The 12,033-nt window shown below is 37.0% G+C and overlaps 1 protein-coding gene across 5 annotated transcripts in view; it reads right to left on the reverse strand.

The window, feature by feature from the left end:
* Positions 1 to 12,033, reverse strand: part of Dmxl1 (Dmx like 1) — a 182,538-nt gene that overhangs the window by 148,057 nt on the left and 22,448 nt on the right. For all 5 annotated transcript variants that reach the window (XM_008847017.3, XM_029570365.1, XM_008847016.3 and 2 more), the window contains exons 3-5: positions 10,670 to 10,741; positions 8,371 to 8,449; positions 6,303 to 6,435 (exon numbers count right to left, since the gene is read on the reverse strand). In XM_008847017.3, coding sequence (XP_008845239.1) covers positions 6,303 to 6,435; positions 8,371 to 8,449; positions 10,670 to 10,741 — 284 coding nt within the window. The remainder of the gene's footprint in view (positions 1 to 6,302; positions 6,436 to 8,370; positions 8,450 to 10,669; positions 10,742 to 12,033) is intronic.

The following is a 12,033-nucleotide window of genomic DNA, read 5'->3' on the forward strand; positions in this document are numbered from 1 at the left end:
TCTAAGAATGCTTTTGGCCTCAGGAACTTGGGTGTTGGATTGACCTGAGACCCTGGCCGTGGCCAGGCCACGCAGGGATGCAAAAGCAGATGGGGAGGGAAGAAGCCCCAAGATTTCCCAGGGAGTGGATTGAGTAGCTGGGTTGTACTGGATGCAAAGGATCAGGGAGAGTAAAGGTAAGCCTCGGAGCCCCCAGTAAGAGGCTGTCAGCCCCAGAAAGAGGCTGGTGGGTGTTCCAGGACCAGGGAAGTAGAGGGAAGTGAGGGCGGGGCCAGGACCAGAAGCTGTGCTCCTGGTGCCCAAGAAAGGCACTGAGTTGGTCTGGGTGAGAAGGGTCAGGAAGCAGTATTGGTTCCCCAGGTGTCTGGGGCCCCAAGACTAGGAATGGCGCAGGGCCCAAACTAGGAGTATAGAACGGCGGGGGGGGGGGGGGGGTGGGGGATGGAAGGGGGAATGTGGCTTAGGGAGTCCCAGCGGGGAGAGTTGTGCTATAGACTTACCCCAAGAGGCCTGAGGATGGTCTATTATTTTTATTTTATGTGTACGAGTGCATTGCCTGCAATGTATATGAGTGTACCCGTGTGGTGCAATGCCAAGGAGGTCAGAAGAGGCCTTCGAATTCTGCTGGAACTCGAGTTAAGGATGGTTCGTAACGCCATGTGGGTGCTAGGTCCTCTGCAAGAGCAGTCAGTGCTCTTAACCACTGAGCTAACTCTCCAGTCCTCTCAAACAGAATTTTTATGGTAATAATTCCACTCTGACTTTTTTCTTAAGAGATGGGATCCTGCTATGTTGTCAGGTTGGGCCTTAACTCCCAGGTTAAGTAATCCTCTTGCCTCCACTATACAAGTAGCTAAAACTAGAGAGTACCATACTTGACTCTAAAGGTAAGACTTTCTGTTTTTGTTTTTGATGTTAGGGATTGAACCCAGGGGCTTGCATATGCTAAACATATGCTGTATTACTGACCTGCTCCAGATTCTTAGTTTTTAAGTGTATTTCAAAATGAAGAAGTAACCAAGATAAACTTAAATATAAAATGTAATTTCTAAGTCATGCATGGTGGCACATGTCAACAATTCCAGCACCCAGGAAGTAGAATCAAAAATATTGTGAATTATAGGGGCTGGAGAGATGGCTTAGCAGTTAAGAGCACTGACTGCTCTTGCAGAGGATCCAAGTTTGATTCCTAGTACTCATATGGTAGCTAACGACTGTCTGTAACTCCAGTTATAGGGATCCAACACCATCTTCTAACCTCTGTAGGCACTACACAACACTGGTGCACTTAACACACCTGCACTTACACATAAAATAAAAATAATACAATTTTTTTAAAAAATATTGTGGATTCCAGGTCAGCCTGGCCTACACAGTGAATTCTTCAGATTCAACTGGGTTATATGGCAAGACCTTGCCTCAACAAAACAAAAGCAAAAAGCCAATTAAAAAACTCTTTCCTAAGACTCATACAGGTAATGATTTGTTAAAAACTTTATAAGCCTAAAACCAAACACTCATTCCCTTAGAATGTGAGAGAATGGTTTTAGGTTTCAATCTAGAAATCCAATTTCCAGAGTCATTGATCTTTAATATTCCAATATGCATTTTTCAGACAACAATATTTTTAGGTAACTTCGCCTTCCTCTGGAGTAATATTTACTTAATTAAATTTCACGTAGGTTAGCAGGGACTGAAGTAGTCACAAAGTCATATGGCCACTTCACCTACCTACTTGATTTGTACTTGCCTTTTCTTCTCCAAGAAATTTTGGCTCACTTCCCCACACTGTCTTACCTTTGTACCCCTCAAATACACTGACCTTAGAACACCCATTATGATCATTGCTTTCCTTGTCTTCATCCAAATTCATGCTTAAATAGAACTTCATTAAATTTATTAGTAAAGTACATCAAAGAAGCTTTTTTCTGTGAGCGGTGCTGGGGATCATGTATGCTAGGTAAGCACTAAACCACTGAGCTATAGTCTTAGCCTGGCAAAGAAGAATTCTTTCACAATTCCTTTCAAATACAAATAACTTTTTTCTCTTTTTACATATAATAAACACATTCAAAAACTTAAAAGAAAATAAAATCATCCATTGTTTTATCAATACCACAGCATTCCTTCTCAGACAAAATCATTGAGAATATTAATTCATAGACACCTTTTCTTTCCACTTTCCTGTATCCTTTTTCTGTAGGGGGGAATCAGGAGGGAAGCAGGAGGATGGACTGAGAAGAGATTATATTTATAGTTTACACTTTAATTGCATTTACTTATTTAAAAATGTTGTGAGCATTTCTACATCTAGATGTACAAGAAGTGTTTTTGTGTCTAAGTATACAGACCTACATCATATGCTATTGGTTTAAAGTTTCCCATGGTATATCTAACAATGATTTGAAATAACTTATTTAATAGTTCACTATTTTCTAATTTTTGTTCCAACAACAAAGTGATTAACATTCTTATACACTTAATGTGTGCTGTATTGTGTTGATCAGGGGTCCACTTTGGATATCTTGTTCTATCACTTTATTTTTTGAGACAGAATCTCTCACTGAACCTAGGGATGGTCTTTCAGCTAGACTTGCTGGCAAGCCAGTGAGCCCCTGGATCTGCCTGCATTTGCCTTCTACTCACCAAGCACTGAGGTTACAGGTGTATACCACCATGACTGGTTTTTACATAGGTACACAGCATCCAAACTCAGGTCCTCATGCTTATATAGCAAAAACTTCACCCACTGAGCCATCTCCCCAATCCACCTGTATATATCTGATTAATCTCCAGGATATTCTTAAATTAAACTATAAAAATGTACCAGGTATGCTTGTATGTGCCTGTGATCCCAGCACTCAGAACACTGAAGAAGTAGGAGTGTGGGACTAGCATAGTTAAGACCCTGTCTTTTCTTAAAATAGCAACTACTGTAGTTGTTCCAAAAGCAAAGCAAATCTCAGAACTCCCTCATGGCCCCAAGCTTCCCAATTCCTTCACAACAAAGACAAAAGCAGATAGATGAGCAGAGTGGCAATGCCTATAGACCCAGTTACTGAGGGCAGTGAGGCAGAAGAATCACTTGAGTTTACAGGTTGAAAGCAGCCTGGGCAACATAGCAAGATATACCCTTCCACCCTTCTACCCTTCCAAGATACATCATCTTCCCAGTGATGTATAAACTGTCTCCTAACTGAACATATCCCTTCTTTCATTCTTTACATTTGTTTATGTGCCATTACAACCACAAGTTAAGTGTTCATACCCATGGAAGTTTGCATGATGACGCTCAAGTCCTACACTCCCATTTCTTTCAGGTCAATGCTCAAATGTTACTTCTCTTTCTCTTTCACTTACCATAAATACTTTGTCTCCAAAGTATTTATTTCATCGAACATGTGTTACCAGTGTCTTAAATGTACCATCAACGGAATGTGATCAAAACTGAACTTTGAAATATATTCTAGTCATCTTAAACCAGTCCTAAATCAAAACTTGCTGTTTCTGGTCTCAGGCTTCTCTAATTCTTTAAGCAAGAAACAGTCTCAAGTCAGTAATTAGCATGCCTATTCTACGTGGCAACATTCTTTCCTCCCTTCTCAGAACTGCACAAAGCACATTTTAAGTTCTCAGTTTATTCCATGGAAACCTCTCAACACACCAGAAGAAGGGATAAGCTCCTTCCTCTCCACCTTTAATAATTCAAAAGCAAAACCCAGCTCTTTCTAAAAATTATTTCTGTAAAATTCTATTCCCTCTCCACATACTAATCTTTACAGACCACCTTTTCTGCAAATTTAGAATGTAGGAGGTCTGCCTTATTGTCATTTTAGAATCTCATAACACTATATTTGTGCTGGATAGCTTTAGTTGTCAACTTGACACACCTGGGTAAAGGGAGCCTCAACTGGGGAATTTCCTCTATTGGATTGGCCTGTGGCCATGTCTGTGGAGCATCTTCTTGATTATTGAGTGATGTGGGAGGGCCCAGCCTACTGTGGGTGGTGCCACCCCTGGGCAGCTGGGCCTATGTTGGATAAGAAAGCAGTTTGAGTAGGGGCAAGAGGAGCAAGCCAGTAAGCAGCATTCCTCCATGGCTTGTGCTCCAGCTTCTGCCTCCAGGTTCCTGGCCTGAGTGCCTACCTTGGGCTCCCTGATGAACTGTAACCCAGGAGATGTAAGCTGAATAAACCCTTTTCTCCCCAAGTTGGTATTATTGGTCAGAGTGTTTTGTCACAGCACTTGAAAGCAAACTAGAACAGTATTACACTTCATATAAAATTGAGTAGGAAGAATTCCATTCAACATTCTGTTGCTATAATTTACTGGTTTATCATCTGTCTCACCCTAACTGTTCAATACAACACTTAAGCACTTTTACAGATGCCTAGAACATAATAAGCACTCAAAAAAATACCTGTTGAATGAGTGAAACTTAGAATCAGTATCTAAAAATACATGAAAAAATTAAGTGTATTGATTCATACTTCAATATTCCCAGGCTGGCCTCGAACTCACAGAGATCCAGAGATCTGCTTGCCTCTGCCTCCCAAGTGCTGGGATTAAAGGCGTGTGCCACCATGCCCAGCAATTTGGCTTTCTTACCAACAGTTTGTAACACATTTTTTATTTTAAGCACACACTAGTAATAGATATCTTCAACTTTCTGGACATATTACAAGTTTCCTTTTAGAAGTAAGTCAATCAATTCTTAAAATGTCTATATCTACTGCATCTTAAAATTTATCTCTTGACATTTCCACAACCCACTGTTAAGTAGTGTGTCGCTTGTCTAATTCATTTTAAGACTTCTTTTTAAAAGAAAGCATTAACTCTGAAACTGCACATCTTTCCCTCAAGTTCTTATTTCCTTATAGACATGTTTTATTTGTAGTCAAAGCTATCAATTTTTCCCTCCTTTTCAGTTTCTAGTTTTGGTGTCATATTTTAAAAATCTTTTTTCCTACCTAATAACAACATTTTATTTGTATAACAGCAATATTACATAAATGACAAATGATAACCAAATAGGTAATTAAAATTTTTCTACTAGCCACATTAAAAAAGTAAAAATAGAAAAAAACTATATCTTAATATATAAAAAATTTCAAGATGCCATAAAAATTGTTAGAAATAGTTTACATTCTTTTTTTCATGCTGTTTTTTAAATATTCAACGTATCTTACAGAAAAATCCCAAGGAATCAAATCACATTTGAAGGGCTTAATAGGTATATTTAGGTATACCACACCAGGCTTTATAGCTCTAAAACATGAAAATTCACCTAGCTTTTCTTCTAACATTTGTTTCATTGTATAGAAATTTCAAATTTTTCCTTCATCTGACATTTACTTTGGTACCAGATATGAAAGAGCCCTTCACAGAGCTAACTAATTTGCTCCACTGTAAGATGTTCCCCTGCCCTCTTTTCGGCTGATATATACTCAATATCCATGTTTAAATTAGTCTAAATTTTATTTATTTATTTATTGAGTTATTGTGTGTGGAGGGTGCAAGTGTATTAACACATATTTGGAGGTCAGAAGATAACTTGTGGGAGTCAAGTTCTCTCTTTGTACCATGTGAGTTCCAGGGATCCAACTCAGGTCATCAGGCTTAGTGGAAAGTACCTTTACCCAGTCAACCATCTTGCTGGTCCCTATGTAAAATTTAGTATAATCCTGTTAAGGCAGGGTCTCTCAGTTAAACCCAGAGCTCCCCTATTAGGCTAGTCTACTAAGGCAGCTTGTTCTGAAAATACCCTCTTTCTGACAGCTGAGTGCCAGAATTAAAGGGGGGGCGGGTACCACACCTACCCAGCATATATTTATGTGCTGGGGAGCTGAACTCCATTCCTTATGCTTGTAAGGTCAATGAGCCATCACCCCATCTTCTCAAATTAAGTTTTGAACTGTAATCAAAAATAGAAATGCTAATGGAATTTTAACAAGGATTATTTATGCTTAATGTAGACTAATATGAGCAAAAGATTTCCTTATAATAGTAAGCTTTACACTCAAAAGCATGACAATATCTGTTTCTCTTTGCATAATTTTGCAAATTTTCATTCAGTGATCTCTATATAGGTTTTATACATTCTTTTCTTACACTTTCTTTTTCTTTCTAGTTATTTTGTTTGACATTTTTAAGAAAATGGATCTTTGGAACATGAGAAATGGTAAATTATCTGTGTAGAAGAGAAAGTATATCACAGACTAAACACTCAACACATAACATCAGTTTGTGAAAGAAAACCACAGAACAGGTTTCTCACATTATTTCCCTAGTTAACTACTTACTTGCAATGCCAAATGCATATCCAATCCCCAAAGTTAAGATCTGTTTTATCAGGATTTTCATCTTCAGTTTGCTTCTGCAAGTTAGTATTGCACCAGAGCTGCAAGCTGCTAGAACCAGTTAAAAGACGATTTCCTAAAAAAAAAAAAAAAAAAAAAAATTATACACATACACACACACACACACACACACACACACACTATTCATCACTTATTATTAGGTAGTTAACACTGAGTCAAGATACACACTTAAAGAATTTCTTATAATACTTGGGCTGGAGAGATAGCTTAGTGTTTAAGAGTGCTGACTGCTCTTCCAGAGGACCCAAGTTCAGTTCCCAGCACCCATGTCAGGCAGCTCACAACTGCCTGTAATTTCAGCTCAGCCATAAACAGGGCATCACATCACTACCGCCACTATCACCACCACTATCACTATCATCACCACCCCCTCAAAGCTCACGGAACAACACAGAAGTTGGGACAAAAAGAATGTAAAAGATAAAAGATGGAGAGGAATGAAGAAGAATGCTGTCTTAGGATCATGGCATTGCCGTTGCATTCTTGAGCCCATAGTAGTTGTGTTTTCAGGCACCAGACCTGCACAAGATTGAGCCTGTCCTGGGCTGGGGGGGGGGGGGGGGGGGGAAAAAAAAACGTAGAACACTACTGCTGCCTTCTAAATATTTATATTCATATCAATAGATTGCTGCTGTTTTCTCAACCTTAGACATGGTTCTTTTTGCAGTGGGCAGCAATTAACAAACTCATAACTGGTCAAAGTGTTGGGTATAAGTGACTGTTAAGGCTCTCCTAAAATGAGATACATATGTCACCCCCTCCAAGACTCAGAGAACATCACAGAAGAGGTGAAAAGAGGACTACAAACAGAAAACGGTAGATTGGAAGAGGGGGCCCATGAGACCCCACCCCTCCTTAAGTTTCAACCGACAGATAACCATTCCTGGGGAAGAAAGACATTTTCTTCAGTGGCATAACCATTGGTAGGGAACCCATACTTTTATAAACAATGTCTCATTCAGGATCTTCTAAGAAACACTAGCAAAATGCAACAGGGAAAGAAAAATAAGAAGAGGGAAGGAAGAAGAAAGGGAGGAAAAAGGAAAATCACAAACTTTAGATCAGAAATTCAGAAATCTAAGTTCCCAAATCACTTAGAGATGTGAATTGACTTTAGTTGGGCAATCTTTGAACCTCAATTTTTTTATGCTTAACGGAGAACTAGAATGCTACAAAGAGTTATAAGGGTTAACTATAACATATATAAAGTCTCTAGCTTTGCCCCCTGCAATATGACTTTCTCACATCTTTGAGTAAGAGTAGAATCCCTATCTTGTTTTGAACACATAATGTGGCAGGAAAACCCGCTAAGACATTCAGGCTTTGGGAACCTTTGAAACTTGTACTTTCACTCTCAAAGATCTAGCTGCCTTGTAAAATTTATGGTACCCTTCTGGAGAAGCTGCACAAGAGAGACAGAGCACATGGACAACAAAGGTTCCAGAAGATAACAAGTACCAAGTCCCATATATGTGAGCAAAGCCTTACTTGGAGCCTCTCCCTACAAAAATGCTACTGCAGGTAGTATCACATGGGCAAGACAAAGCATCCCTACAACACACAATAGTAATTCCTGGCCCACAGGGCAAAAGTTATAAAATTATTTTTGTTTTGAGCTATGAAATTTTTACATGTACAAATAGGTAACTGAAGATAGAATCTCTTCTTAGAATTCATTTCTTTTTCCTATTCCATCACTCTGTCCTCACTGATAAAATCTATCTCAAAGTCCGGTCAAAAGAACCCTCTTTGATGAAATCTTATCTCATGGAGAGAATTTCCTCTTTTTCAAAAATAACAGGTATTCTTCTCATAGCATCTGTCATGGTCTATCACTTATTACAGCTTGCATTTGCCTTCCTCTCAGCATAAACTCTAAAAAAGCACCATTTATTTTATTTACTTTCGTATTCACCATAATCTCACAGATGAAATACAACAGTTGAAGCATATGATGTTCCACTTCAGTTAATCCTGCTAATGTTCTTACCTGAAGGATCCCAAGTTATATTGTGTGCTATTGATTCCAGAAAAAATTGGCCACTTTTTTGCCACTGACTATAAAATTCCTAAAAAATCAGAAAAAAGTCATTTAGCCGATTATGATTTGCATCTTTTCCATCAAATATGAATATAACTGCTTTCTATTCTTATAATAATATATACAGTCATTTTAACACACAACAAAATATTCAATTCAGTCAAGAAAAACAGGAACTACATGACAAAGATTATTGACAGACTATCCATTGCTATCAGTCCAAAAGTTTATCCTTGTTATGAGTAACCAATAAATATATACTCTTACTGGGGTTGGTCCTCAAACTTCAGCACAACAAAACAGCCTATGATGTTTTAAAAGTTCAAATTTCCAATACTATGCTCACAAATTCAGGCTCAAAAAGTACAGTGTGAACCACAGGAACACCCAAACTTTAAACCAATATCTTAGCTGACTTAGATACCCTATGTGGCCTACAGAATACATTTCTATAAAACACACTTTTATGAAATTCACTCTCAATAACAGTGAGTTATCTACCATCTCAAAAGAATATTCCAGGATGTAAAGGGGAAAAGAGAGTACTTATATATAAAGACCTAAGGAGTATCTGAGACTGTATTTCAAAATTACAGATTTTGTCCGAATTATAATTTTTCCATTTTATCCAGCTCTCCCCTTCAAGGTTTTACTGTAACCAGTCCTGCCATCAATAGTGCATAACAATTAACTACCCTGATCCTGCTGAGTATTTTATACTATTATATTCATCAATAATAATAATAATAATGAAAAAGTAATGGGCAAGACTGAAATTATTTATTCTACTCTTAGAAATAAAGGCATTTTAACAAATAGTTCCTAAGTATAGAAATATCATGATTTATTATTAGGGGCCAGGGAGATGACTCAGTGGGTAAGGTGCTTGCCACCAAGCCTGACAACTTGAGATGGATCCTCAGCATCTACATAGTAGGAGAATACAGACTCTTGCAAAATATTCTGTTCTCCACAGGGACCACCCCCCTTAAATAAATAAAAGTAATAAATATTAAAAATATATTGTTAGTATTGCCAATTACTAATTAAACAGTAAGAGCCTCTAGTACTGGATTAACTAGATAATCTATAGGCACAAATAGAAATCAGAGAGCATGTGGGAAACTATTTTCATGAAATTGAATGTTCATGAAAGCCAGGCATCTTAGCACTTAGGAGGCACTTAGGATTGCTGAGAGTTCAAGGCTAGCCTGAGGTGTACAGTGAGTTCCAGGCTTATCTCAGGCTATACAAGAAGACTCTGTCTCAGAACAAGGGAAAGAATTGGAGGGGAAAAGAATGGAAAGAGATGAGGTAATTTGTAAGATTTAAGTGAAAATGACACAAAAATGATCACACGATATATAAGGATTTCTACCATAAAACACTTTAATTCTTTACATTTCTAGTCTTTGATATAATATCATCCTTACAATAACCCCATCAAGTATGAATAGATACTATTAATTTCAGAGTTGAGCAAAGAATTTCTTAACATTGCCTCTGTAAGATCACACAAGTAAAAGGAACATAAATAGAAACCAGTCCCATGAATTCTAATACTATTCTTTCAACTTTACTATACTGATCCTTTCATATGGTTCTGGTTTGATCTTCATGGCAACTACATAGACATAGAAAAGAATGTGGTTCATCTGTTACAGTCAAGAGTATTAAAGCAAATATGAAACCTAGTACATAATCCCAATAGGTATAAACTGTATTTATAAACAAACTTTATTTCTTATATACCTTCTTTATAAAGAATAGCTAGCATTCACTGACCTGACAGCAATTATATTACATGATATAATAAAAGCAAGAAACTAAGTCCTAGGAAGTATATTAACTGAAAGCAAATCATGTCATTTAAGAACAGTAAACATGAAAAGGCAGAAAACTGTGTAAGGGAAACCTGTAAACTGAGAGTAAAGTGCCATATGTGGCTATATACTGGGCTCTAATACTAGCAATAAAGTACCTGCTAAATTATAAGTTACTGACTCTTTTAGGTGTTTCTCATAAAATAAAAGTGTCAGAAGGAAAACAAAGCACTTCAAGACAACTGGTTGGCATAATTCAGTATAATTCAATTCCAATAAAAATTAACTGTATTTTGATATGGAACTTGGACTTAACAGGCATCTTCAATTATAGTCCATAGCTTATACTAGTTTACATAATGTCTACTTTGATTTTTATGCTAAATATATTTCAATTCCTAAAAGAAAACTGATAAATTACTAACCAAATTTTTCCTTTTTTTCGGTAGACTGACAGGTTCAAAAACAGAGATAACATTTCCATAGGATGCTGCAATCTTTTAAAAAGAAAAAGATATTATGAATATACAAACATTTATAGATTGAAAGAGCAAATAAAATAAATACTATGATTTTAAATATACAAAAACAATTTCTTTCACTCATACTTGAGAATGTTAGTTCTAAAGACTATCACATGAGAATTCTAGCTCCATCCTGTCTGTGTAACTGGAAAACTAAACTCTCTAAGCTCATCAGAGAGATTTTCCTATCTGCATTTATAATACATAAAATACTATCTTTCTAAGAGTTCTATGTTGAGAACTAAAAAGAACATTCACAAAACACTTAGCATATAATAATATATAAAATGCAGTGTAAATGTCAGTTATTTTTCTCACCGAAAGCATCAAAATATAATCTTTTTTTCTTTTTTTTTTTTTTGCTTGCATATATGTAGGTATACTCGTGCATGCAACATCCATGGAGGCCAGACCAGAAGTTGTTGGATCCCCTAGAACTGGAGTTATGGACAGTTGTTAGCTGTCATATGAGTGTGAACCAAACCTGGATCCTCTGCAAGAACAGCCAGTGCTCTTAAGTGCTGAGCCATCTCTTCAGGCCACCATTATAAATTATCAATATGAAACACCATTTCCTGGCCGTGTTTTATAAACACAGGTTATCTAATTTTGAAGTTCTTAATTCTGCCAACATAAATTCTTAACTTTTCAAAAACAAAACTTAACACAAAATCTTTATAACTTTTCCTGAGTACAATTTTCTTTTTTAAAATATTTAAATATTTTGTTATTTTTATTTTATGTGTAGTGTGTATTGCCTGCATGTGTGTAAGTGCACCCATGTCATTCAATGCCTGTGGAGGTCAGAAGAGGGCGTCAGATCCCCTAAAACTGGAGTTATGGATGGTTATTAGCCACCAAATGGGTGCTGTAAACCAAACCTGGGTCCATCTCTCCAGTCCCTTGAGTACAATTTTCAACATTTGATCTACTTTTTAAATTTATTCTTTTCATTTTTGGAGGGAATGAGTTGAACCTAGGATTTTGTGCCAAGAAGTCTATGACTGGGTTATACCCTTGATTCCTTCTTAAATTTACTCTTTAAATCAGTGAAACAGCTGGGTGTGAAAGCAGAGGCCTTTAATCCTAGAACTCGGTAGGCTCAGGCAGGCAGATCTCTGTGAGATCAAAGCCAGCTTGGTCTACATAATGAATTCTAGGCCACCTGGGGCTACAAAAAAGAATAAGAAAAATAAAAATCAATGGAATATCATTTCCTAGCTGTACTTTATAAATAGGTACAATATCTTGAATGAATCTCATAT

The sequence above is a fragment of the Nannospalax galili genome, unplaced genomic scaffold, assembly GCF_000622305.1.
Source record: "Nannospalax galili isolate Female #2095 unplaced genomic scaffold, S.galili_v1.0 scaffold843, whole genome shotgun sequence".
Classification (NCBI taxonomy): Eukaryota; Metazoa; Chordata; class Mammalia; order Rodentia; family Spalacidae; genus Nannospalax; species Nannospalax galili.